General features: G+C 34.7%; 1 protein-coding gene across 14 annotated transcripts in view; it reads left to right on the top strand.

Annotated features, from left to right (window-relative positions):
- Positions 1–4,664: 4,664 nt before the first annotated feature.
- elk4 (ETS transcription factor ELK4) overlaps positions 4,665–27,002 on the top strand; it is a 59,355-nt gene continuing 37,017 nt past the window's right edge. For 9 of the 14 annotated variants that reach the window (XR_012386687.1, XR_012386691.1, XR_012386693.1 and 6 more), the window contains exons 1-6: positions 4,665–5,224; positions 9,562–9,860; positions 16,223–16,924; positions 19,848–20,051; positions 22,961–23,077; positions 25,383–25,583. Coding sequence is in view for 3 of the 14 variants with exons in the window: in NM_130930.3 (NP_571005.2) it covers positions 9,654–9,860; positions 16,223–16,924; positions 19,848–20,051; positions 22,961–23,077; positions 25,383–25,484 (1,332 nt within the window). In the remaining 11 variants the exon portion in view is untranslated. Of the gene's footprint in view, positions 5,225–9,561; positions 9,861–16,222; positions 17,080–19,847; positions 20,052–22,960; positions 23,078–25,382; positions 25,794–27,002 lie in introns of those variants that run through there. The other 5 variants (XR_012386695.1, XR_012386696.1, XM_073915476.1 and 2 more) reach the window with 3 other exon arrangements.

Below are 27,002 nucleotides of genomic sequence, written 5' to 3'. Positions count from 1 at the left end.
CTTTTTCAACATCAAAAGTCAACAGAACCGAGACCAAGGTCCTATAATGCAATTCATAACTGTACATTAAATAAATAAATAAAAAAAACATGGAAAATGAAATACGGAAGCTGTTAATTAATTGATTATTTACAGCTTAAACTTTTTTTTTTTAAATAGATAAACTTTTTTTTTTTTACTAAACTTTAATTCAATTAATAAAAATGACAGTTAACAAAGCTGTAAAAATACCTGAAAAAGACTTCATGTAGTAGCACAAGACTTAATAGTTTATTTATAAGCTAATTTCGAGAGGATCACGTGCTTATGATTGACCACGGCTGATCCCGCATTAGCTAACACACGAATCACCAATCAGACGATTCCTGAGTCACCATAAATAACCAGAGTGTTCATATCTCAGTCATCTTCGTTTTGAGAAATCCCCCCTTCCACCCCTATTTCTTTTCCCTTTTCCTAAATATGGTGGCCCAGTGAGTAGCACTGTTGCCTCACAGCAAGATTGTCACTGGTTCAAGTCCTTACCAGGCCAGTCAACAATTCAGTGTAAAGTTTACATGTTCTCCCCGTGCTTGTATGGGTTTCCCCCTGGTGCTGTTTCCTCCCACCGTCTAAAGGCATGCGACATAAGTGCATTGACTAAAATTTGCACCATAAATGAGCTCTTAGTCAGCAGTATTTCCAACACAATCTCATGGCAATTCTTAACTTTTTGATTTAGTGGCTAATTCGTACGATCTATTTTGTTCAATTTAGTACGACTTGCTCATCCCCCAATGACGGTTGGATTTAGGGGTGGGGTTAGGTGCCACACCTCCTTTTTAAAACTGTACAATTTCGTACGACTGAACTCATACGAATTAGCCACTAAACTGGCAAAACGTGAAATACTTACGTTTTCTCGTGAGATCAGGCTGATATTTCTCTCCATAGCAATCCCTAATTTGTCATTAGCCACAAGCAGGGGAGTTCTCGAGATCTACCTAAGCTCAAACTCCCCTCTCGTCCTGCAAACGGCTCGAGTATCTTTTGAGCTCAGGACTCTTACATGCCCCAACAAACATTTTTATTCATAGTTCATGGTTTCATGGTTTACTTCAAATCCCTCTGGAGTATTTTTCTATCCTACGTTTCTCCATACTGATGGAAAAATGTAATAATAAATATAATAATTATATATATATATTATATTATATATATATATTATTATTATTATCATGAGCGTGTTACTGCAATCAATTTTCTCCAAACTGATGGAAGAATTTAATATGTATAAAATTGTCTGCCGACAGCATGATTGAATCTTTAAGAAATAATAATTAATAAATAAAAATACATTACTTTATATAATCTTCTGTTTTAGAGTTCTATGGACAATTGAATGTGTATTTTTGCCTTCCTTAAATAATAATTGATCACGTTTGTTTATTTGACATGGCACTTTTTATCATGCTTTATCGAAAAGAACAGCAAAGAAACGTCTCCTGCATCAGTCGGTGATCTTCGGCAGGAATGCTTGGCTTGTGCATGTATTTATTTTCCATGTTTTTTTCCCCCGCAGCTCTGGAATCTGTTTGGAAGGCGTGGTGGCTGGAACTGACACTGAAGACTAAAATTACACTTTTTATTCTGCCACTCTTTCCTACGCACATGGCAAATGAGTATGAATGAGATGCTGGTATAAATAAATAACATAACAGTGGGTGTGGTAATGGGAGTGAAATATAGTGCTGGCGGTGTTGTTTAATTGTGCACAAATTATGTGGGTTTATTATAGTATCAGTGTCGAACAGAAGCAATATTGGTCATGCTTTACAATAAGATTTCATTAGTTAAAGTTAATTAATGTATTCACTAACTTGAATTAGTAATGAACAATGTTTGTACAGCATTTAATAATGATAGTTTAACGATTAACATTAGTTAATGCACTGCGAGAACAATGAATAAAAAACTATTTCCATTAATGTTACTCAAGATTAACACTGTAATAAATGCATTGTTCATTGTTTGTTCATGTTACTGAATACATTAACTAATACAACCCTATTGTGAAGTGCCACTGTAATATTTCACCCTTATCTTTTTTCTATACAGGTGTGTTTGGTCATGAAGATCTTAGGCTTTATAATTGTGTTTCAGGGGTGTCCAAACTCGGTCCAGTGTCCTTCAGATTTTAGTTTCAACTTGCCTCAACACTCCTGCACGGATGTTTCTAGAAAGCCCAAGGGCTTGATTAGCTAGCCAAGGTGTGTCTAATTAGGGTTGGAATTAAACTTTGTAGTACACCGGCCCTCCAGGACCAAGTTTGGGCACCCAATTTTTTTTTTTTAAATGTGTACTTCTACTGTCCCTTGAGTACATCTATAGTGCAGTATATGTGCTACTTTCCTTCAACCTGCAGTCACTATTTTTTTTTCTTGTCTATGGGGATTTTAAAAAATCAGTCTGTGATTTCTGACCAATCAACCCACACATAGAAGGTAAGTCGCATCGTAATGAACAACCTCAAGACATGGGTGTTTTATAATTGCAGCAAACTCTTTGGAAGCATTACAACTGTACAATAAGATGTCCAAAATCTTTACACGCAATAACCCAAAGACTGTTTAGATGCTTGTCACTGATGAGAAGATGACTGATGTTTACTGTATGATGACCAAAATGGCCTTAAATACCCAGCAGACACAAGACGACAACATGACGTCAGATTGACGTTGTACCCTAACGTCGTGGGGACGTTGCATTTTGTTTGGAAATGAAAATCGGGTTGACGTTAGAACTCAGCTTCAGGCCAACGTCTATGTCCAACCTAAAATCAACCAAATATCAACGTCTATGTTACAGCTTGGCGTTGTGTGGATCAGACGGTGAATTTTGGTTGCCATACCTGACGAATAAATGTCAGTATTTGGCCTCAATATGACGTTGTTTTTTTTTAGATGTTGACTCGACGTTGGATTTAGTCACTTTCCAACACAACCTAAAATCAACGAAATATCAACGTCATTTGACATAGTTATTGGATATCAAAATAATGTCCTTAGGCGCTGACTGACGTTAAATTTTGGTCACCTGACATCACAACCTAAATCTGACCTAGTATTAATGTCTTATGACATTGTGTACCTGCTGGGCAATGACAAGATGCAGTACAGAATGTTACGTTTACACACATTCACAAATTATATGTAAATGCATCAGCTTTTAACAGCGTAATACTCACTACTCTTGAGTACTTTTGAAAGGGCTACTTTTTACTTATACTTTGAGTAATATTTACAACAGATACTTCTACTATACTTGTGTTACTTTTTTAGGCAAGTAATTTTAAGTACTTTTACTTAAGTATGATTTTTTCGATGCTTTTTCCCACCTCTGGTTAAAACACATGGACTAAGAAAATTCCCATGTGTGTGGAACGATATCTCAATATCTCAAGCATATAAACGTCAGACAGACACAATGCTGTTTAGAGCTGACCCAGACCTGTAAAATAATCCACAAAGGAATAGAACACACACACTCTCAAAATACAATCTGTTTCTTACTCAAGGCTTAGTGTACTCACAGCCATCTTATCAAAATGGTTAAACACTCCCTGCTGAAAAAAAAAAAAAAACTGCTTAAACCGGCATAAGCTGGTTGGCTGGTTTAAGCTGGTTGACCAGCCTGGTTTTAGAGGGGTTTTGGCCATTTCCAGGCTGGTTTCCAGCTATTTAAAGCCTATTCTGGTAAGGCTGGAAGATGACCAGCTAAAACCAGCCTAACCAGGCCGGGAAACCAGTCAAAACCACAATGTCCAGCTTAAACCTGGCTTGTCAAGCTGGTTTTAGTTGGTTTTAGCTGGTCATTTTCCCGCCTGACCAGCTAAAACCAGGCTGGAAATGGCTGGAAACCAGCCTGGAAATGGCCAAAAACCTTCTAAAACCAGGCTGGTCAACCAGCTAAAACCAGACAACCATCTTAGGCTGGTTTAAGCTGGATTTTTCAGCAGGGCTGGTATAAGCTACATCCAAATGGGTGGCTTACATACAAATGAATTAACTTTAAAAGATTTAACACTTAAAATGGCAAATTATTGAGGAAACTCAGTTGTTTACAATTCTTCAAGAGTCCAGGTCCACTCAAGAAGTCTCCATGACCTCTAACCTGACTGGGTTACTCCATCCTGGACTAGACATCCTTTGGAAAAGTCACTTTCTTCAATTGAGTTTGAATTTGCATTATTACATTGCTTTCTATGAAATTATTTCAATATTTTGGGGAAGTAATTTTCACATTTTAAGGGATGTCTTGCATAATTACCCTGCTGTTATTATTAGACAACCATATAGCGTTAATGTAAGGGAAATACATAGAGGACTAAAAGTAAAATGTTTGTTTTTTTAATGTGAGTGAAAGTATCTCTTTTTATGTGCATTAATCTGTCTGACTGACTATTCAAGAATGTGTTTTGGCTCTCTATCCATCTGACATATTTATGTATTTCACTGTATCTGTCTTACTGTCTACCTATCAGTCATTTCTTATCTAAATGTCAAAGTGCAGTCAAACTGAATGGATGTTATATAATATTTCAATGCCATCCGGATTTGGATTCTGAATCTCTTCTCACCCAGACGTTTTAATATGTTAATTATTTTTACCATGGTCACATATTTAAATGGGACAGTCCATCATAAGATGATCTGCATGCTTTTACTTCAGTCTGCATTTACTGCATTTCTCAAGCTGCTGAACATACATCTGGAGGACATTAACGCTGTTCAAACTGAATAGACCAGGTTTCTTACAGATTCATAAAATCTCAGCCTTTGTTCTGCAGTTTTATTGCGCGCTGCTACAGTGAAAGTGTTTAATCTGCTGGGCTTGTTGCTTCCTGTATTGCATTGTTATGGTTGCAGCTAAAATATGAGTAACTTAGCAACGATTGAGATACTTTATCGTTTCTCTTTTCCCTTTCTCGTTGTAAATACGACAAGAAATCGCTTTAAATAGTCGAATTTACATCAACTACTGTTAGTTCAATGGGTCTAAAGTTTGCTAAGACTCCGTTAGCTAGCGGACTAGCACGCTATGCTAGCTGACCACCAAATATCTTTACACGATGTAAACATACAAAAAAACGGACAGCATTTTTTATTTTATTTTATTTCTTTTGGGGAATCAATCTGTTAAACTCCACACGAGAAACGACTCTGGAGAGCAGAAATCTTTTCAGGTGAGTTTGACAGACATTAGCTAACGTTATATGCTAACAAACCAAACTCAAGTTCTAACAGGTTGTAGTTTAGCATGTCTGGACAGTCACGCTTGTTTTAAGCTAACGTTACTTTATAATGTGTTGGTTTTGTACCGTTAAGTATTTTATGGGATCTTTAAGGCTTAAACGAATTATATATTATGTATTTTGACCTGCCAGCACTGTTTAATGTGATTAACGTTAATTTGACGTTGAGGTTTTGCATCAGCTAACGACGTAAAAGTGTCCAAATTTTAGCAGTTATTTTAATCAGAATTATGTCATATTACAAATTGAAGACACACATAGAGTTTAAAGTTAGTTCTTTTGTTTTAAGTAAGTTATACATTTAGGATTCTTTTTTAGGTTTTGCCAACCTCTGCCACACGATATTTTAACATATTTAACTGGTAAATGCACAAAGTAATTGATAAATTTTGAGTCTAAATAACAAGTTAAGTTAATCAAGTTAGTAAAAAATACATAATTGTACACAAACACAAAACTATAAGTTGTAATTCATGCAAACTCAGATTTTTCTAGTGTTCTGGTGGTTTTGTACCTTTTGAATTCACTAGCTTTGCCACAAATTTGCGTATAATTGCATATAAATGTGTTTATGTGTTTCAAAACATTATATTGAAGATTTATCAGTTAAATACAGCGAATAATTTTAGTATTATGGGAGCATCAAATATTATGCGGTGTAAAATAAATTCATATGGGTGTACATGATGATTGACATTCACTATTACAGTGTTTTTATAGTGTAATTACATATTTAGGACATTCTAATAAAGGATTGTTAGATCAAAGTCTCCAAATAAATAAGATCCAGCCCCGGATGCCAGATTTTGTCACTCTGGTAAAATAGTTGGGTTAAAAATACCCCAAAAATATAACCCAACTATAGATTAATATATCACCTTCCCAACTATGGGTTATTTTAACCCAGTGCATTGGGTTATTTTGAATAAATGTTATTTATTCCATTCTGATATTACTATTGCTACTATTTTCAGTACTACTATTAATTTTATATTTTTGGCTGTGTCAATAAATAACATGCAGTTTTCAACAGTATTGAAAATACTTTATTTTCATTACATTTTAAGTTTGTTAAGGGTTTTATCTGTTTAATAAAAATCGACTGAAGTGCGCGTTGGTATCATCAATAATTAAGAATGCTGGTAATTAGGTAATTTAATAAACAAATAACAGTATTATTGCGTTATAGGTTAAATAAACTTTACAATGCAGAAACAACATTAAATAGGCATATTAATACAGCTGTTCTGTGTCAGTTGACTGTTGAAATTCAACATTTTTAACCCAACTGGTCGAGTTATTAAATAAATAGCCCAAAAAAGGTTAAGAATTACCCAACAAATCACCAAATATTTAACCCAACTGGTTGAATTATTAATAAATAACCCAATAAAGGTGAAAAATAATCCAGCAAAGTACCAGATATTTCTAACGCAACCTTTGGGCTTTATAAATAACTCATCGTTTTTTAGAGTGCAGGAAATGTCAGCTTCTCCGGGTATATGGACAACAAGTCAGTAGAGTTTCCAATAACCAAACCTGTAAACCAGTATTCAACTGAATAAGCACTCTACTATCAATAAAGGAGTCATCTGTGGAAGCCAAGCCAGAGAAGAGCAGAAACAGGAGACAAAGTGATTATAATAAAAGAGCAGGGTTTATTGAATAATCTTAGTGTTTCGGTATGCTTTCATACTTCGTCTGTGCAGCACAAACATTACAAATGTTATTATACATCAGGCCACAAGACCTTGAATTAGAGAAGTACCCTCATATCTCATCAGTGGTAAGAAACATCTCATGAAACATCATCAAAATAAGAATAAACTACAGAAAAAAACACTAAAAGCAGAACAAGTAATAAGAAATCAAATCAATAAATGATTAATATATTAAATGATAAACATAAATTAATCAAATGTGAATCAGATAAATGGATGAGTAAACGAATAACTTAGATTTATAATGATTATAATCATAACTGAAATGATCAATGCAAAACAAATGATAGAAGAAACAAAACCAAAACATAACAGAATATGGAATTGATTTCATTGAAAGTGCACACAGGTTATTACAAATTTCAGATTCTACAGGATGAATAACCAACAACCAAATGTGCGGCTAATTAAATATGCACAAGTATGACGTTTACAGTATGCAATCACCATCATCATGCAACAGGCCACAATTTTAGGTTTATTAGGTTTCTCTTAACCTGAACTCTTTGTGTAGTGTAAAATTCCCAGACCTCATCTCCCACAGTCTGAGGAAAGCTGTCACGTCTCGCCTCTGTGTTTCTATATTTGCGTTCTGTTCTGTCAGATTGTATGTGGGAGACTTTTTTTCAGTCTTTGGCAACTACCAGCTGGGTATCGGATGAGTCAAGGCAGATTTAGTTTTAATTTAAGCTGCTTAGTTACACACACACATTGCCGGCCTGTAGTCTCCACATCGACAGGATTACACTGAAGACCAGTACCATTTGGTACTTAATAGAGTATGAATGTTTTTTTTGTTGTTGTAGCTGTTGTGCTGGGCACAGATTAATCACGAATAATCCAAAATAAAGGTTTGCATATACACCATATGTGTGTGTGTGCTCTGTGTATTTATAATGTATATAATAAATACACACATGCATGTATATGTTTGAGAAAATGTTTATATTTGGATAAAAAAATGTGTGTATGATACATTTTAAATATCTATGTAAATAGCTTTATTTTTATGTATAAGTGTGTATTACTATACATAATGCATATATATCAACCCAGGCTCATTCTGGAAACGTAGCTCCACGGACGTTACTAGAGACCGTGAAATACGTTCCTGGAGGTACGTATTTGTGCAGTTTTTGTTTTCGCTAATCTGCGAGAGGCCGCTGTGCACGCTTTTTTGCATCTCGAACGCATCTCGCAAGCGCGCCGTTCGCGCCCGCACTGTTCTTGAGTAAAAAGCCGCCGGAGGCCGCTGTCGAGCGACCGTTTGTCCGACTGACTGACTGAACGATTGACTGGGTGGCCGGCCAGTTGGCCGACCCAGCAACCCTCCTCCTCCTCCTTCCCTAAACCAAAGGGACGATTTACAAAAGCCGCCCAGAAAAAGAAAAGCCCCTGTCTGATTTTGACCGCATTTTGTTCGCTTTATTTTTTGGATTCTGTTTTTTGTCTTACCTGATTTCTTGAACCGCTCTTCCCCGCACTTGAACCCGGTCGTCGCCGCGTCTGGCTCCTCCTTCGGGCCTCCACTCCGTCGACATAACACACCGAGCTAACCGGACAAACTGGTTGCGGCGGGAAAGCCCTCCACACAGAGGAGGTGTGCCGTCAGCCGGCGAGTGTGAAGAGCGGCGTCACACCGCTTTGTAGCGTTCGCTTCACAAAACGAAATGCAGCCATACGTACCTCCTGCCCATAAATCGCGGTTTCCAGAAACGTCCGCGGGGCTACATTTTCAGATTCAGTTTGGGTGGATATATATAATAATTACATAAAAAAACTATTTATTTTGGATGCAATTAATCATTTAAATTGAAATAAATTACCTGAGTTTAACATGCAATCTTACTATACAGAGTTAATGAACAAAATTCATATATTGATCTTATAATTTTACGTTTTTTTAGGCCACATTAATGTTAACATTTTAAATGGCATATTAGGTCTTCAATGAACAGCTACAGAAAATATAACAATCTGAATATTCTTAAAATACACTCTAAAATTGAAATAATGAATTATCCATGGTGTATTCAAGTGCCTCAATATCAGTATTGGTCATGTTCATTATTATGATTTATTCAATTATAAAATATACATTATTTATTTTTACATTATGTGTTTTTTTACATTATACTATACAAGTTGAATATTATAATGAGAAAATGTCAGTTTGTAACATCAATCAGCTTATAGAGCTGTTATTAATGTGTAAACATCTTTGGAAGTGAATGAGACCGGAAGTGTTTAGCCAAAACAATCCCACTCATATGTGAAGAATTAGGTCAATAACGATGGTTTGTTTTGTAGACAATTGGAAAAAAAATATTGCTTAATAATAATGACCTTAAAATGTAAAAAAAAAAAAATCAAAAACTGCTTTTATTCTAGCCAAAATAAAACAAATAAGACTTTCTCCAAAAGAAAAAAGAAAATAGGAAATACTGTAAAAATTCCTTACTCTGTTAAACAGCATTTGGGAAATATTTGAAACACACAAAAAACTGTATGTCTGTTTCTGATTTGATTGCATCTCCATCCTTTTAGCCTCCTTCAAGATATTTTTAGGAATATGCCGTGAAATGTCAGCCAGCCTGTGAGCGTGATCAGGATCCTGAAGGTATCGTATCGAGAAGGACATGGACAGCTCTGTGACACTCTGGCAGTTCCTGCTGCAGCTCCTGCTGGACCCAGGGAATGAGCAGCTCATCTGCTGGACCAATGAGGATGGAGAGTTCAAGCTGCTGCAGGCGGAAGAAGTGGCCAGATTATGGGGAGCCCGCAAGAACAAACCCAGCATGAACTACGACAAGCTCAGCCGGGCCCTGCGCTACTACTATGACAAGGTGTGTGATGTTGTCTTTGTTATCATTTGCGCACTCTCATTTGGATCATATTAGTTATTGGTAGGCCATATTGGAATCTGCATGCTTCGAAATCCACAGATCTTTGAGTCTACTTGTTTACTTGTGTAAATGTGTGTAAATTTATATTTATTCAGTTTTTGAATTAATTTCTGTTATATTATTGACTAATATGAAATTGTTCATATGATTTATTTACAATACTGTTTGTAAAGTTTTTTCTCTGTACTTTTAGAGAGATGTATTATGAACATCTCGTTTTAGTAGATGTATTATAAATAAAAGATACTTGCTTTGTTTACCAAATAAGTGGATGTAATTGGATTTGCATTGTAAGCATTAAAAAAAAGTTAAAAGGTATTATATTTTATATATCAAGTTTTTAGTTAAGATACTCCCCAAATCATTCCGTAATCATTCCAAAAATATGCTAATTTTTAATAAAGTTCTCTGCAGAAATAGCAAAAAATGTTTGCAGATTCTGTCTGGCCCTAATTATCGGTCAATGCTATGTGTGTGTGTGTTTTTTAATGAAAAAACGTTTACGTAACATTTTAAATCCAACCATAATATCCCTAGACACACAATTATTATTATTATTATTATTATTATTATTATTATTATTAATGAATTATATTATTATTATTATTTAATTATTATTATTATTATTATTATTATTATTATTAATAATACTAATGAATTATATTATTATTATTTAAATTATTATTATTATTATTATTATTGTTGTATGTAGTTATTATTATTTTTGTTGTTGTTATTGGTGATCATCTTATATAACCTCTGTGATAAGAGAACTGTGTAATAACATAATAATGCATTAGAAAACATGAACTAAAATTAAATAATATATATTTACAGCATTTATTATTCTTTCTGGATGTTAATAAAAAAATCTTATAATGTTTTGTTCATGTTTATTCACAAAGTATTAACTAATGTTAACATACAACTTTATATTTTTGCGAACTATTAGTTAATGTTGTAACTAACAAACTAAAATCATGGTAACACAATGAATGAATATTATATTTAATTATTTAAATTTTATCTAATTTTCTTAATTTAATTACAAAATCTTCATTTTTATTCGCTACTTGTTTCATTGTAACTTGTTACATTGTTTAAGTATTACATACATACTGTAAACTTATATGTAAGTCATAACAACAAATGTTTTTATGTTTGTTAAACTAATTTTAAACGTAAATTTAAATTAAATATTTAAAGTTATAGAAATTTTAACTTAATTTTTTCAGTTTGTTTAACTGATGTGAGTTGAGATGACAAGAAAAGTTCAGTTGATTCAACTAAAAAATATAGGCAGCAAGATTTTTTTACAGTGATTATATATTACTATTATATATGCATATGTTATATTCAAACTATTGATAATAAATACTAATTTATTGAGAATTGTTATTATTATTTTTGCTATTATTATTTATTATTATTAGTAGTAGTAGTAATATTAATAATGTTATTATTATTTGTCCATGTTTCATTCTGGCTGTAATTTGTTAAGAAAAATGTATATTTAGTGTTGTGATTTATTAGATATTATCTTATAATTAATTGGGGTTGATATTGTTTGATTTTAAATTATTAGGCATTAGGGATGTAACAATATTGTAAGTACTGTAATACCGCAATAAAAAAATTTTCAATAATACCGTAGGCGCATGACTCAATAAAACTTTATTTCTGAGAAAAGTTTGCTTAGGCGAATGAAGCAAATGGGAGGTAGCAGGAACTACAATTTCCATCAGCCTAGGCGTGGCCATCATCCTTTATGGTCTGTTCTCACTACAGATCCAGTATAATGCGGAAATGGAGTGTGCTGCTAGTAGTGGGGAAGAAAAAGAGCTGGAAATGATCGAACCTAAAGCAGGTTTTAAATCGAATGTGTGGAAGCATTTCGGGTTCTTTCTAAAAAGATACAAAAAAAGGAGAAAAGGTGACAGACAAAGAAAAACGGTATGCAGGCACTGCCAGACTGTGGTGAAATATAAGTTGGGGAATACGACTAAAAACAGTCATGGGGACTGCAGAACACAGCACACTTGTTAGATTGATGTAGACATTGACTTGTACGGCAAAGAGACCTCTATCTCACTCATGGCTTGTCCTCTCAAGTGGTGGAAAGACGATGCACAACGTTACCCACTGCTGTCAACCTTGGCTAAATCATATCTCTCTGTCCCAGAAACCTCAGTCCCAAATGAGAATGTTTTTTTTTTCTGTTGCAGGGGACATGCCCAGAGATCCCAGCTTTTACCAGATTATAGTTATATGATAATTTTTCTTAAAAAAAAACCCCATCTCTATCTAAGTGAGTGAGTGATTAAATTTGTGATTGTGATGAGTTTTTTCTGTCTTATTTCTCACAATACTAAATTGAAACTTTTTTTTTTTTTTACATGGTTTAATAGTTTTTTGTTATCAAAATTGAAAAAGTTCCGGTTTCTAAACTTACAGGTAGATGGCTAATTTGTATGTCATTAATATGTTCAGTGCTAAGGTAAATAAACACTTTTGGCACTTTTTTCGGGTCTTTTCATTAGTTTTGTTTTCCTGTAAATTATTCAATAAATACCGTACCGTGCCATTCATAACGAGATATTACCGTACCATGAAATTCTGATACCGTTACATCCCTATTAGGCATTTATTATTAGTTATTAGGTATTAATGTTCTATTGCAAAATAATTGAGTTTGTAATGACCGTTTTCCTTACCATTATTCTTTATCCAGGTTATCCATTTTCTTTTATTATATATTATTTGTTTTTGTAAAATTAAGGTACGTTCACATAGGCTGGGTTAAACAGCTTGTATTCTGTTATTTTAAAACCTGCAAGTTACCATGTCACACAAAATAAATATTTAAATTATAAACTAAATTAAGCACTCAAACACTTGTTATAAGCTGTTAAATAAGTACATATGTTTTATTTATTTATTTTTTGGGGTGTGCTAATCCCCATAGGCTTTAGAGATTTACCAGGCTAATTCTGTTGTGTCTGTATATTTAAATCAGTGTTTATCATAATTGCTAGCGTTCAGGCCTCTCATCCCCCCCACACTCTTCTCCATCAGTAAGTTGTTTTGTTGCTGTAAACACACAATCAAATACATCTGAACTGCAAGAAGAGGGTCACAGATCCCGTTAGCACAGTGAGGAAGTCATGGCCTCTCGCTAGGGGTTTATTCTTGAGTGCCAACCGCGTGTTTGAGGGTTTGGCACTTGCGTTTTAAGCTTCATCTTGGCACCACAGGGCACGAGGTATCGTTTACTGAATTCTTGCTGGGCTCTTTCACTTAATTGCATGTTATTTTGTTGGAGAGGGTACAAGAATGCAACTGACTGGCTGGTAAAATGTACATGTGAGGGACGTTTTGGTTGATTTGTTTGGGTTTTGACAATATTTTTGGATGCATGTAGGCGAACGGTCAATCCTAAGCTAAAATTAACATGATTTTTATTTTTCCTCAAATATTTTCATCATCAAAAAAGCAAGCAAACTGAAGATTTTCTTGTGTTTAGCATTGTTAAATGTACACAAAACAAACTTTATTTCACTATAGATCATTTTGAGGGATGCAAACAATAACAATGGTCCTAATGTATTTCCTGTTTTAGATCTTTCATTTACAAAGCTTCTGAGAATCCTGAAAGCTTCATGTTGATACTTTTTTAATGACAGCCATGTTAACATTAGTTGTGACTGAATCACCTCTTATTATACAGTTCTGACGAGCAGGAGCTGTTCATGGACCAATGATATCACCATATTGAAATGGTCTATATACATTTTTATTTATTTAACAACATTTTTTAGAGAGAAAGAGAGTTTTGTTTACATTTACCTTGCATAGTATTATGTGCAAACAATATTAACATATACTTTTATAATAATTTGTGTGAATATAAAAAGATGTATTTATAAAACAAAAAAAATGGATGAACGGCTTTGGATGAGATACGTAAGAAACTAGTCCTACACATAGGTGCAGTTTGATTACATGTGGAATGGCAGCACGGTGGCTCAGTGGTTAGCACTGTTGCCTCACAGCAAGAAGGTCACTGGCTTGAGACCCGGATGAGTCAGTTGGCGTTTTTGTGTGAAGTTTGCAACGTACTGTCTGTCTTAGTCTGTCTTAGGTTATGTATATAGTTAAGTAGTAATTTTTAGTATATGTATAGTTAGATTACCACTTTAGTAAACTCTCAGAAAAATGGTACAATTTTGTACCAAAGGAGGCACAAACCCTTGTCACTGTAGAAGTTCCTATTTATGGAACAGAATTGTACCTTAAGACAAAGAAACAAAATTGTACCATTGCAGTTTGTGCAGGCCCATTCTGAAAACGTAGTTCCATGGACGTTCCTGGAGACCGCGAAATTCCGGGAGGTACTTATTTTTGCAATTTTTGTTTTTGTGAATCCACGAGACGCTGCTGTGTGCGCTTTTTTGCATCTCAAAATGTCTCTCGCTAGTGCCGATCGCGCCTGTGCTGTTCTCACGTAAACCCATCAGAGGCCGCTGTCGACTGACCGTCTGTCTGACTGACTGATTGACTGGGCTACCAGCCAATCGGCTGACCCACCCACCTCCTTCCTTGAACCCAACCAATTTTACCGATTGACCCGCCCACCCGCATACTTCCCTAAACCCAACCAACAAATTACAAAAGCTGTCCAGAAAAAGAAAAGCCCTCGTCTGATTTTTACCACGTTTTCAGATTTTACCACATTTTTACCCTGTTCTGAACTTGCTCACTTTATTTTTTGGATGCTGTTTTTGTCTGATATGATTTCTGGAACCGCTCTTCCCTGGACTCAAACCCGGTCGTCGTCGTTGTGGTCAGCTCTCCTCTGCATCTCAAGTCTGTCGATGTACACAATGAGCTAACTGGACAAACTGGTTGTGGCAGGAAAGCCCTCCACGCGGAGGTAATCGGTCAGCCAGTAAGCGTAAAAAGGACTGGCGTCATACCTCCCCGTAGTGTTCGCTGAAAAAATGAAATGCAGCCATACGTACCTCCGGCTACATAATTCGCGGTCTCCAGAAACGTCCACGGCACTACGTTATCATAATGAGCCTGGGTTGAGTTTGTACCTTTTAAGGACATGATCTGTACCATGGGAAACCAAAATGTACCTTAGGATTTTAAAACCTGCAGATACAATATTGTATTTTCATCAAAGGTACAAATCTGATCCATGAAGGTACCACTACAGTGACAAGACACTTTGTACCTTAACAGTGTCAAATGTGTTCCTTCAAGAACTATTTAAGGGCGTTTTGCTTTATCCAAAATGGGTCAATTTATGTTCAGTAATTATGAAACATCAAATACATTTTTTTAAAAACGTTTCTACACCTTTTCCATTTACAATTAAGAGTAAAAACTACTTTAACATAAATCAAAAGATCTATTTTTTGCTAAACTTTTCACAAAAATGTTACAGAAATACATTCTCCCATCTTTAATATTAAACAGTTTTTCTCCAATTTTCACACAACACCTTTGTGATCACTTAATTTACTTAATTTTTAAATAGAAATAGAATTATGCAAAAGTATTGTGACGAGATATGACCAGTGTTTGAGCTTTACAATACTAAAATGTCTGCATGAACACTTTACATATGCAGAACTTTTGAAAGCTCATGTGCGTAGTGGAAAGCAAACGCCAAAAGGTGCGGATATCAATAATGAAAATGTATTTATCAGAAAATGCTTATAATGTTTATTAAAAATGCCTTAAATGTTTAGTTTACATTACCTATATTTTTGTTTTACCAGTTGTTTTGTATTATAGAACTTAATGGTGAATGTTTATGAGTTTCTTTAAACGTATGCTTTTAAATGATGATTCATGTTTTAAGATGGAAATTATTCATAAAATCACTTTGCCTTTCCAGTAATATTTAGATTCATAGATATTGTAATAACGGAGGAGTACCTTTTTAATGAGAACAGCTGTGTACTTTTATTTTAATTGTACCATAAAAGGTACAGAGCATTCTCATAAGAGGTATTTTCTGAACTATATAAGGTACAATTTTTACAAAGGTAAATGTTAGCTATGCATAGGTTATATGTAATAGCTCCTACGTCCAGTGTTGTGTTCATATTTATGATTATGTATTTTTATGCAGCACCGTGGTCCTGTGAGACACAACATTTCATTCCGCTGTATGTCAGCACATGTAGCGTAATGTAAATAAAGCGTGACTTGAGTTTTTATAATATTTTTATGTGCATGCCAAAAAATGTTAGTCATCAGCTAATGTTTTTTCCCATCCTTTCATGCAGAACATCATCAAAAAAGTCAACGGCCAGAAGTTTGTCTATCGTTTCGTGTCGTACCCTGACATCCTAAAAGGAGACGTCATGGCCAGGGCCGAGGGTGCAGACGGAGGCTCGAACGGCCCTCTGCCTCTCTCGGACCAACCAACAAACATCTCCAGAGATAAAGACAACAAATCCATCATAGAGCGGGGAGCCGGAACACTGGCTCAGTCTAAATCATCCAGCCGGAATGAATACATCCACTCTGGCCTTTATACATCCTTCACTTTGACCTCTTTGCAATCGGGAACGCAACTTTTTAAAGCCACCAAGAATGAAAACCCAGGAGAAAAGCTAATGGAGAAAAAAAGCACCCAGGATTCACCCCAGCCGTTATCCACAGTTATCAAATTTGGGACCATGCCACAAAAAAGCACCACTGCGTCTGCTATAGGAAGACCTGAACTTCCAGAACAGTCCGCTCAATCACCTCTGGCTGATCCCGAATCCAAACAGACCTCCATCTCCAATACTGTGTGTGCGTTTGTGGAGAAAACGTCTTCAGAGAACGCCATGACAGGCTTCCCTGTGTCCAGCATCTCTCCATCAGTGCTCCATCATTCCTCCCAGTCTCCCTCTTCTTCTCCCATGACAGATTCACAGCAGCTGGTGATTGACAGTGAGATTGAGTCTCTTTCCTCACAGCCTTCAGAGTTACAGCTGCAGGTACGACACTTTCTGATGATGATGATGACCATGTTATACTGTGAGTTGTGCAGTATTGGCTTTGGGAATTTGTGCAATAAAACATAAATAATATTGTATGTACTCTGGTGTGTGTAATACAAAAGGATGTAGTTTTAAAGGCTTTTTAGCCCACACTTGTTTCTTTCTTTATTCATTTATTTATTAAACTAGATTTATTTATTAAACTAGAAACTAGTTTTGGCATACGCTTACACACACTTTCACGCACGCACTTGTACAGCTATTTTTAGGGCAACTTCCCATAGATGTAATGATTTTTTATACTGTAATGACTGTGTATTCTCTCTATCCTACCCCTAATCTCAACCTTCATAGGAAACAATTAGCATTTTTTAGATTTTCAAAATACCTTATTCTTTGTGAGTTATGAGTCTTTTTCCCCATGGGGAGCAAAAAACGTATATAAGCAAAAAAAAAAAAAAAAAAAAAAAATATATATATATATATATATATATATATATATATATATATATATACAACAGTTCTGTCTGGTTCTCGAATCTAATTGGCTGATAGTTGTGATATATTTAAGTAATATCAACACCCGTACAGCCTCTTTACCCTTTGTGTATTACTCCGCCCACATACAGCCAGCAAAAAGCAGACACTACAGATCTAAAGTTTAAAAGATGCATGCTCAGCTGTTTAACTGTCAGCTTATGATTTGAATCCAACATGGAAGAAAGTTGTTCCTCATACAAAAGGGCTTTTAAGACTCTCCATGTTTGATTTTGTTTTTATATACACAATTTTGCCGTCAAACAGTTGTATAAACGCAATATCACACTCGTAGCAGTGCGATATGGCTGTATATCAGCACTTGTTGGGGCACTAAGGCAACGCATGCCTCCCACCAGTGCCGAAATACAGCCATATCGCACTGCTACGAGTGTGATATTGCTCATTTATATATATAAATAAATCACATTCATATACGTGTGTGTGTGTGTATATATTAACGCAAGACTCTTATCGGGCATTTAAAAAAAATATTGTATAATCTATTCTCAAAGTTTGGTTGGGAGCTGGGTCTATTCTACGCAAGATATGATGACTTTCAACTTAATATTTTATCGCAGATGTATACCTGACCAGTGAGCCGTCTGACAAAAAAGTGCCCTTCTGGATCTCTCACTTACTTCAAAGACACTACTGACTACGTTTACATGGACATCAGTAATCTAGTTATTTGCCGTAATAGACAATAATATAGTTAAGGTGTTTACGTGAAGTGCTTTCATGTAACATTTTCCTGTAATTTTGGGTGACTTTAACTGTTGTGCGGCAGTTTTACATTTACTCATAAACATTTTAGTCATCCCCCTTGACTAACTGGGGTTTTAGATGCAAATAAGGAGTAAGGACTGGTGAGGGTGTTATAGTATTTAATAACACATACCAAATGGAAAGAAAATAACTTTCACATTTCACAATGTGTGTGTGTGTGTGTGTGCGTGGTCCTTTACTGACAGCCGCGTCTGTGGATCTTGTCTGAAAATATGGCGAAAAGTCCTACATGACGGTAATAGTTTAATTGGGGTGTTTACTTCAATGATGCCACTAATATATGCATATTCCACGTCTTAATTACATTTCTGTTTATTTCACTTATGACTTTAGTCGAATTAAGGTAATCAAAAAAATCACTGTTTCGATCTTACGTAAAGTTCAAAATTCAAGTTTTACTAAATAAATAGTCAGTAAACAAGTACATCTTATTGAAGATAATTTATTTTCATCACCAATTATCACAGTAGAACAGTTTCTCAAGCAGTTTGTGATGCATTTTGGAAACAGGAGATGAGCCCCTGGTCTAATGCGCTACCTGGCTTGAGAAACCCGTTCTCCAAAACTTATATGTAGTCATTATTCGGGTCGCACACATATTTTAAATGCCTTCGGGAGAATTCAAATGAGCCATTTTGGTCTAGATTAATCTAGATTAATGCCAAGATTACAGTGAGATTAATCTAGATAAAAAAATCTGTGCCCACTTATAATATTTACAGTAGAATAAAACATTTTCCTATACATCAAATACAGGGCTTTCTTAAATTTTAATTCTCCTTTTCTGCAATTTCTGTTTTATTCCAAATGAAATGTTCTGGATTCAGTTAATTTGTTCTGGACTTTATAATGGTTGAACTAAATTGCAATTATCAGGAAGCATGTCCAGTTAATTTAGTCAATACAGTTAGTCATAACACATATTCAGGTTAACAATAATTTATAAAGAGATCAAGATAAAAATGTAATATGTTAATGTAATATAAAAATATATTAAAATGTTTTTATCATATGCATATATAATGTTTGTTGAATGTAGCATGAGTAAGACTTAAATCAGTCAAAATATGAAATTGGGCACACTTTAATGTACAATTCACACTTTTAACAAACCATTGACTAAGACTTTAAGCTCAATACACTACTAATTAGCTGCTTATTAATCGTTATTTAGTAGTTGGGTTTTGGTATTGAGTTGGATTAGGGAATGTAAAATACGATAATACTTTATAAATGCTAATAAACAATTGATATCCTAATAATATGCAGGTAATAAGCGAGTAGTAAATGGTGTGAATAGTTGTGACTTAAACTAAAGTGTTACCATGAATTTAATGATGGTTAAATGCAGAAGGATATAATCTCTCTAAAAAACAAGTTAAACCAGTGTCCACTTTTATTTTCTTACATTTGCTTTTAACCTGTAGATTTATACTAGATTTTGCAGATCTATATTTAAACGATGAGATCAAATTGAATTTTATATGAAGGGATAGTTCACCCAAAAATATCATTTATAAAAACGAGTTAAACCAGTGTGCACTTTTATTTTTTTACATTTGCTTTTAACCTGTCCTTTTTCTCAATTTATCAGGTTCAGCCGTTCTCTGTTTCTAAGGCCACGGTATCATCTTGTGTCCTGCCCGAATCTCCACCCCGCAATATCAGCTCCAAATCGAAGAAACCCAAAGGCCTTGAGTTAATGCCCACGCTGGTGGTTACCAGCTCTGACCTGAGCCCTCTCAATCTGTCCAGCCCGTCCCTCCCGACGGCGTCTCTCACCCCAGCCTTCCTGCAGGTCAGTTCCCTCCTGACCTCCACACTCACGCAACTACAGGCTATTTTCTGCTCCCATTCATCTGATACAGTCATCAGAGCATCAGCAGATTTAGTTTTGGGTCACAGAGGAGGATTGTCTGGTGTATTTGTTGCAGGGCTAACCCAAGCGCAAGGGGGCCGTAAGGGGGATTTTATTACTCGATGCGAACAATATCAATGAATATTCACAGACACACTATAAATCTGAAAAGTGCATTGTCGATTTTATTTCCTTTAGTTGTGTTGCTTACATTATGATATATCTTTGTATAGCCTAATACAATTCTACATTTTATTTTCCAGATATAACTTCCTAGATAATGCGACGTTTTATAGAACTTTTAACCACAAAACTAAACAAATAGACAGAAGATTAATCTGAGATTTAATTAACGTTGACAAAAACAACAACGGCTACTACTGAATAACTACTGAATTATTAACTGAACTATTACTACTGAATTATTAATATTACTGGATAGTAATAATTTTATATTTTTTAGTCACAAGATGCTGCCAAACTGTCAAGAGTAGCGGCAGTAAAGATAAACTACTGCAAAAAAATAGCTTTTCTTATAGAATTTTCTTGTTTCTAGTCCAAGTATCTAAAAAATGTTAAATAAAGAAGCATTTTCTAGACAAATAAATATTTAATAATTAAAAAAAGAAATGATTTATTAAATCTGTAAAAACAAGCTAATTAATCTGCAAATAAGTCAAGTAAAATAATCTTATTTTAAACTGAAAACAATATTATTTTACTTAACCTAATTGGGATACTATTTATATTTGTATAAGTAGTCACCATTATCCATTAAAAATAGAGGAACTATGACGTCAATTTGAATGCAAAAACCTGGAAGCGAGTTAACATTTTAGCAGTTCCGGTTCCCTCGTCCCAAAGTCAACAGGTTTTTTCAAATGGGATTTTTGTTAAATCGCTTACATAAGGTTTGTGGCGAACACAAACTCGAGATACTTTCACGTTTTATTCTACAAAAGTGGTCACCAAACTTATTCCTGGAGGGCCGGAGTTCTGCAGATTTTAGTTCCAACCCTAATCAAACACACCTTATTTAAAAAGACGGTTGCTATCAAGTTGCTTAATGGGACTACAGGTGGTGTTGGAGATATTATACGTCATTGAGCTGAGCTGGTCCGGAGCGCAGCTCGCTTGTGTTAAACATTTGGATTAGTCTGTGATTTAAGTATTTTCTTACATAGTATTTTATAGTTTGTAGTAATTTTCTAATTGGGAATTCATATTGTGTGTAGATAATTCCTTCACTTGTAAGAGCTGTCGAGACATTTATTTGTTGATCATTTATTTTATTCATTCATTCATTTTTCTTTTCGGCTTTGTCCCTTTAATAATCTGGGGTCGCCAGATTCGCATGTCTTTGGATTGTGCAGGAAACCGGAGCTCCCGGAGGAAACCCACGTGAACACAGGGAGAACATGCAAACTCCACACAGAAACACTAACTGACCCAGCCGAGGCTCAAACCAGTGACCTTCTTGCTGTGAGGCGACAGCACTACCTACTGCGCCACTGCATTGCTATATATATATATATATATATATATATATATATATATATATATATATAAATATATATATATATATATATATATATATAAATATATATATATATATATATATATTAATATATATATATATATATATATATATATTAATATATATATATATATATATATATATATATATATTTATTTATATATATATATATATATATATATATATTTATTTATATATATATATATATATATATATATATATATATATATATATATATATATATATATATATATATAAAAACATTTTTTCATTTATTCATTTTCTTGTCGGCTTAGTCCCTTTATTAATCTGAGGTCGCCACAGCAGAATGAACCGCCAACTTATCCAGCATGTTTTTACGCAACGGATGCCCTTCCAGCCACAACCCCTCTTTGGGAAACTTCCACACACACTCATTCACACACACTCATACACTACAGACAATTTAGCCTACCCAATTCACCTGTACCACATGTCTTTGGACTGTGGGGGAAACCAGAGCACCCGGAGGAAACCCACGTGAATGTAGGGAGAACATACAAACTCCACACAGAAACGCCAACTGAGCCACGGCTCGAACCAGCAACCCAGCGTCCTTCTTGCTGTGAGGTTGACAGCACTACCTACTGCGCCACTGCATCGCCTCAGTTAAACACAAAGAAGATATTTAGTAGTAAGATAGAAACCTGTAATCATTGACTTCCATAGTATTTGTTTTCCCTACTATAGAAGTCAATGGTTACAGGTTTTCAGCTTTCTTCAAAATATCTTCAAAAAGGGACTTATAAAGGTTTATAACCAGACAGTAAATAGTGAGTAGATTTTTGGATGAACTATCCCTTTAAGCTGAATTAACAGTTGTTATTTTGAGGCACTAGAGGGCAGTAGTGCACCACTTAAACTACTGAAGCTCAATGATGCTGAAGAGAGACACTCATTGGGTTACATGCTGGCGATCATATGGTGAGCTTTAGCTGGATGCTGCTTTGATGGATCACCTCGTTAAAACTGCACAATCTTTGCATTTACGAGCACTCAAACCCTCGGCCCCAGAGGACCCCCCCCCCCCACAGAGATGAAAGATGAAATATACTATAATTCATATCTATTATTTATGATTTTCATGAAATACAGCACCCTTGCCCTCTGATTAATTCTCACTGCTTCTTAAAGTCTCATTAAGCCACTTTTAATTAAACATTTATATTTCAGGGGTTATGCCTCTTGCAAATGCTTTGTGCCGTGATGCTCGCGCATGTTCTTTAATGAATGCGTGCTGGATGAGTGGAGTAAAAGTTCACATTTGTTGCAGACGCCGCTGCTGCTCACGCCCAGTCCACTTCTGTCGAACATTCATTTCTGGAGCACGCTGAGTCCTGTGGCGCCGCTCAGTCCCGCAAGGAGACAGGGAGCACACAACCTCTTCCAGGTGAGAGTCAGATGATGGTCAAAAACCTACATTTACATTCCCTGATCAAAGCATGAACTAATGTGACATCGAACTAAATTAGCCCAACTCAAAGTTTATTTCGAGCTCAACTATTCTATTGTTTTAAATATGGTTCAACTTTTACATTTACATTCCAATTACATTTATTAATGGTGTTGAAAATTTATGTGGACCTAGACTAGACCCTTGATGTATAATTTATTTTTAATATTACAAACAGATTTAAAGGGATAGTTCACCCAAAAATTCTGCTTTCATTTACTCTCCCATTACTTGTTTCAAACTATTATGAGGTGCTTTTTTCTGTTGAGCACAAAAGAAGATATTTAGAAAAATGTTAGAAAGCTGTAAGTATTCACTTCCATAGTAGGAAAGAACAAATACTATGGAAGTCAATGGTTACAGTTTTACAACATTTTCCTAAGTATCTTCTTTAGTGTTCAACTGAAGAAAGAAACTCATTAAGGTTTGAAACCACTTGAGGGTGACTGAATAGTGAGTAAATGTATTTTTTGGGTGAGCTACCCCTTTCTGGCAAGACACTGCATGTGAATATAGTAAAAACAACATATTTGTTAAAATGTTAACGTTAATACTGTAATAGTTTATTTTTCATGGAACAAACGAGCAGTTCTTACTTTATTTCTCAGAATTGTGAGTTAATATCTTGCAATTCTGATTTAATAACTTTGCTTTCTAGTTTACATCTCACAACTCTGATGAAAAAAGTCTTAATTGCGAGTTTTAATACAAATTCGCAATTAAGACTTTTTTTTAATCAATTAACTTGCAATTCTGAGATAAAAAGTCACAATGACCTTTTTTATTTCATTGTTTTTCCATACAATAGCCAAAATAGCCATTGTATGGGTCAAAATAATCAAATTTTCTGTTATAACAAAAATCATTAAAATATTTAGTAAAGATTATGTCACATTATGAATATTTTGTCACCTTCTTATCATATAAAAACTCAATTTCTGCTTAGTATTGTGCATTGCTTAAAACTTTTGATACTTCTGAGATTTTCTCACACATTTTGATTTTTTTTTGCACCCTCAAATTCCATTATTTAAAAATTATTTTAATTTTTGCCAAATATTATCATATCCTTACAAAATCTCGGCTCTTAACCAGTGGTTAGATGCATCTTTTTTTTTTTTTCTTAATATATTACAAGTGGACAAAATATGCAAACTAACATGCAGTACAATCAGTATCTTTCATTCTATACTTTTACAAAATGAATTCTCCCCCTTTTAGTTTGCTGGGACATTTTAAACACTTTTGCTTTCTAAAAATACCTTGCTCACTATTAACATTACATTACAAAATAAACATGAAATATACATATCAATTCCAGGTTTTTGTGAAGATATTTTAATATTCAGTTCATTCAGCATATATGCTATCACAGGTTGTTCTTGAAAATTACTTTAATATGACATTTTGAACAATAAAATTCACAAAAATCCATTTGCATGTATATTTGTTTACAATAAAACTACAAAAAAGATTATATTTCAGAAGAACAGGGAAATGGTGAAAGATTAGCTTTGTAGCTAGACAAAAATCATATGCAATCCGATATGGTGGCTCTAGTGAAAACAGCTTTGTTCATTACAAAGCTGAATGATCTCTTTGTGGAGTCAGTGCAGAGAGACTGGCTTATTTAGGATTCCCACAGTTCTGGAAAAGAAGGCTTAAAGCATTATACAATCAGTGTACATCTTGTAGTAAACTTAAATAGGTAATATTGCTTATATCGTAGTATAAGTTTATATTAATATTTGTAATTATTGTTTAGATTAAGATTAAGCTTTAGTATTTGTCTTATGTACTTGCTTTGCGATTTTTTTTTTTCTTTATTAAGGTAAATGTAACAGCATTGCAATATTTATTTATTATATTTATTCCATATTAAACTTGAATAGTAAATATTGCTTATATACTAGTACAAGTTTATATTTTTAATTTTTGTTTATTTTAAGATTAAGCTTTAGCATTTGTTATTTACTTGTTATGCAATTTTCCTTTTGTATATTTTTATATAGCTTTGTTTGTCTTGCTGTAACTTTTTTTTCAGATGTTTATTTTTCATTAGCTTTATTTTTAACACAAAAAAAGAGCAAAACCATAAATTACCATCACCAAAATATTTAAACTTTTTTAAAAGCATTTAACAAAAACACCAGTGACATTAAGATGTTCACAATAGAATAGCAATATTTTATAAAACATTTTTTCTCTCTCTCTTTCTTTTCTCTGCCTTTTTTTATATCAGTTTCCTTCTGTCCTGAGCTCCACACAGTTCACTGTTCCCATCTATAATTTAGACGGCACCAACACACCAGGCCCTCTCTCCCCCGACCCACAGAAGACATAAGAGGAGCACCGAGGCCTTCACACTTCATCTCTGCCTCATGTTCTTGATTGATAAACGCAGATTAACCTCATTCTGTTCACCTGATCCGGCCCTCTTCAGGTAACCAAGATTTATGACCATCGTTTAAGCATCAAGAGCATCCGCTTGACTCTTGAACTTTGCGATGCCACATACACTTTAACTTCGGATGTATATCAAGCCATCAGAATGTGTCTGCGGGACACTTTAAAACTGTCCTTTTTTGATTTTCTCCACTGCGACTGAAGCAGATGGATATTCAGCTCCATCTCTTGCCAAAACGGGCATCTTGTGCGTGTTTCACCATTGTTTGATCGGGATCCTAATTGAATTTAGTTTCTTGTGGAGCTTAAGACTTCAATTAGACTCTGAAGAGGTTCCCACATGACGTCAACAGCCTGTTTTTGCATCAGATAAAGAGCGATCGCTGTATATAATCCAGCAAGTTCACCTCGTCTCAACTCATGTTTGCCTTTTGTTTGAGAAGTCCTCAAACAAGCCTGCCTTGCCAAGCCAAACCGCCCCTTTGCCTTGTGATTTTGTTAATGGCGACCTCTGTTTTATCTTGTACCTTTCCTCATGCTGCACTTATACTGCCATGTAGTTAACGTGTTTTGTCACAATAACCACACGTACAGCACTTGATGAAAACAAGCTGCACTTATATAAAGGCTTTCGTGCCTACTTGTGTTTACTAGCCATCCAGAAATAGTCAAGGAGAGGGGTCGAAAATTACCTCATGTATATGGAAAAACTAAAAGGAAATCAAGCACGATTTGTTTCAGGGTTGTACACAAACGTTGGTTTATATGTGAACATTATAAAGGAACTCCGCACCAGCATTTTTTGTGAACACTTTGTGCTCCGTGTTGATTGGTTATAAGAGCTTTTGTGGTTCAATTTTTTTTTCTTCTGCATCTAAGGTGCATCATGGTAAAGCTACACAAGTAGCTGGTGCGACGTTTTGACAACATTTTAATCTTAAAGAGCAGCTTGAACACAATTACTATGAAACAATCAGAATCAGCAGAAGTCGAGGTAATTAAAGTTCGTGTGAAATTAAAAGTTACTATATTTATTTTGCCAGCGCACGATTTTATTCTTTAGGTGAATAATTAATTAATGCAAGTTAATCCACTGAAAAAAAAGCTTTCTGCGTTTGGAGTGGCGGTTCTTCTCTCTGACGAAAGTTTTACACAATAAATTTCAGCCACAATTTTTATAACCACGTCTCTCTTATTGTTAGCTTGCTAAGAGGGAATGATGCACAAAAAGAAAGCCCTGTTCCCTTGCTCACAATTTCAGTTGGAAGTTTGTTCAACCCAGGCTCATTCTAAAAATTTACCTCTCTATACATTTCTTGAGAGGGCCAAATACGTCCCAGGAGCTACGTCTTTTTGCAGTTTTTGTTTTTGCGAATCCACTAGAGGCCGCTGTGTATGCTTTTTCTGCTCAAATTTCTCCTGCGAGTGCCATTCGTGCCTGCTGTTCTTGCGTAAA

This window comes from Danio rerio, chromosome 11, assembly GCF_049306965.1.
Source record: "Danio rerio strain Tuebingen ecotype United States chromosome 11, GRCz12tu, whole genome shotgun sequence".
NCBI classification, from domain to species: domain Eukaryota; kingdom Metazoa; phylum Chordata; class Actinopteri; order Cypriniformes; family Danionidae; genus Danio; species Danio rerio.
Note: the sequence above shows the minus strand (reverse complement) of the source record. Positions and strands in the feature narration are given on the sequence as shown.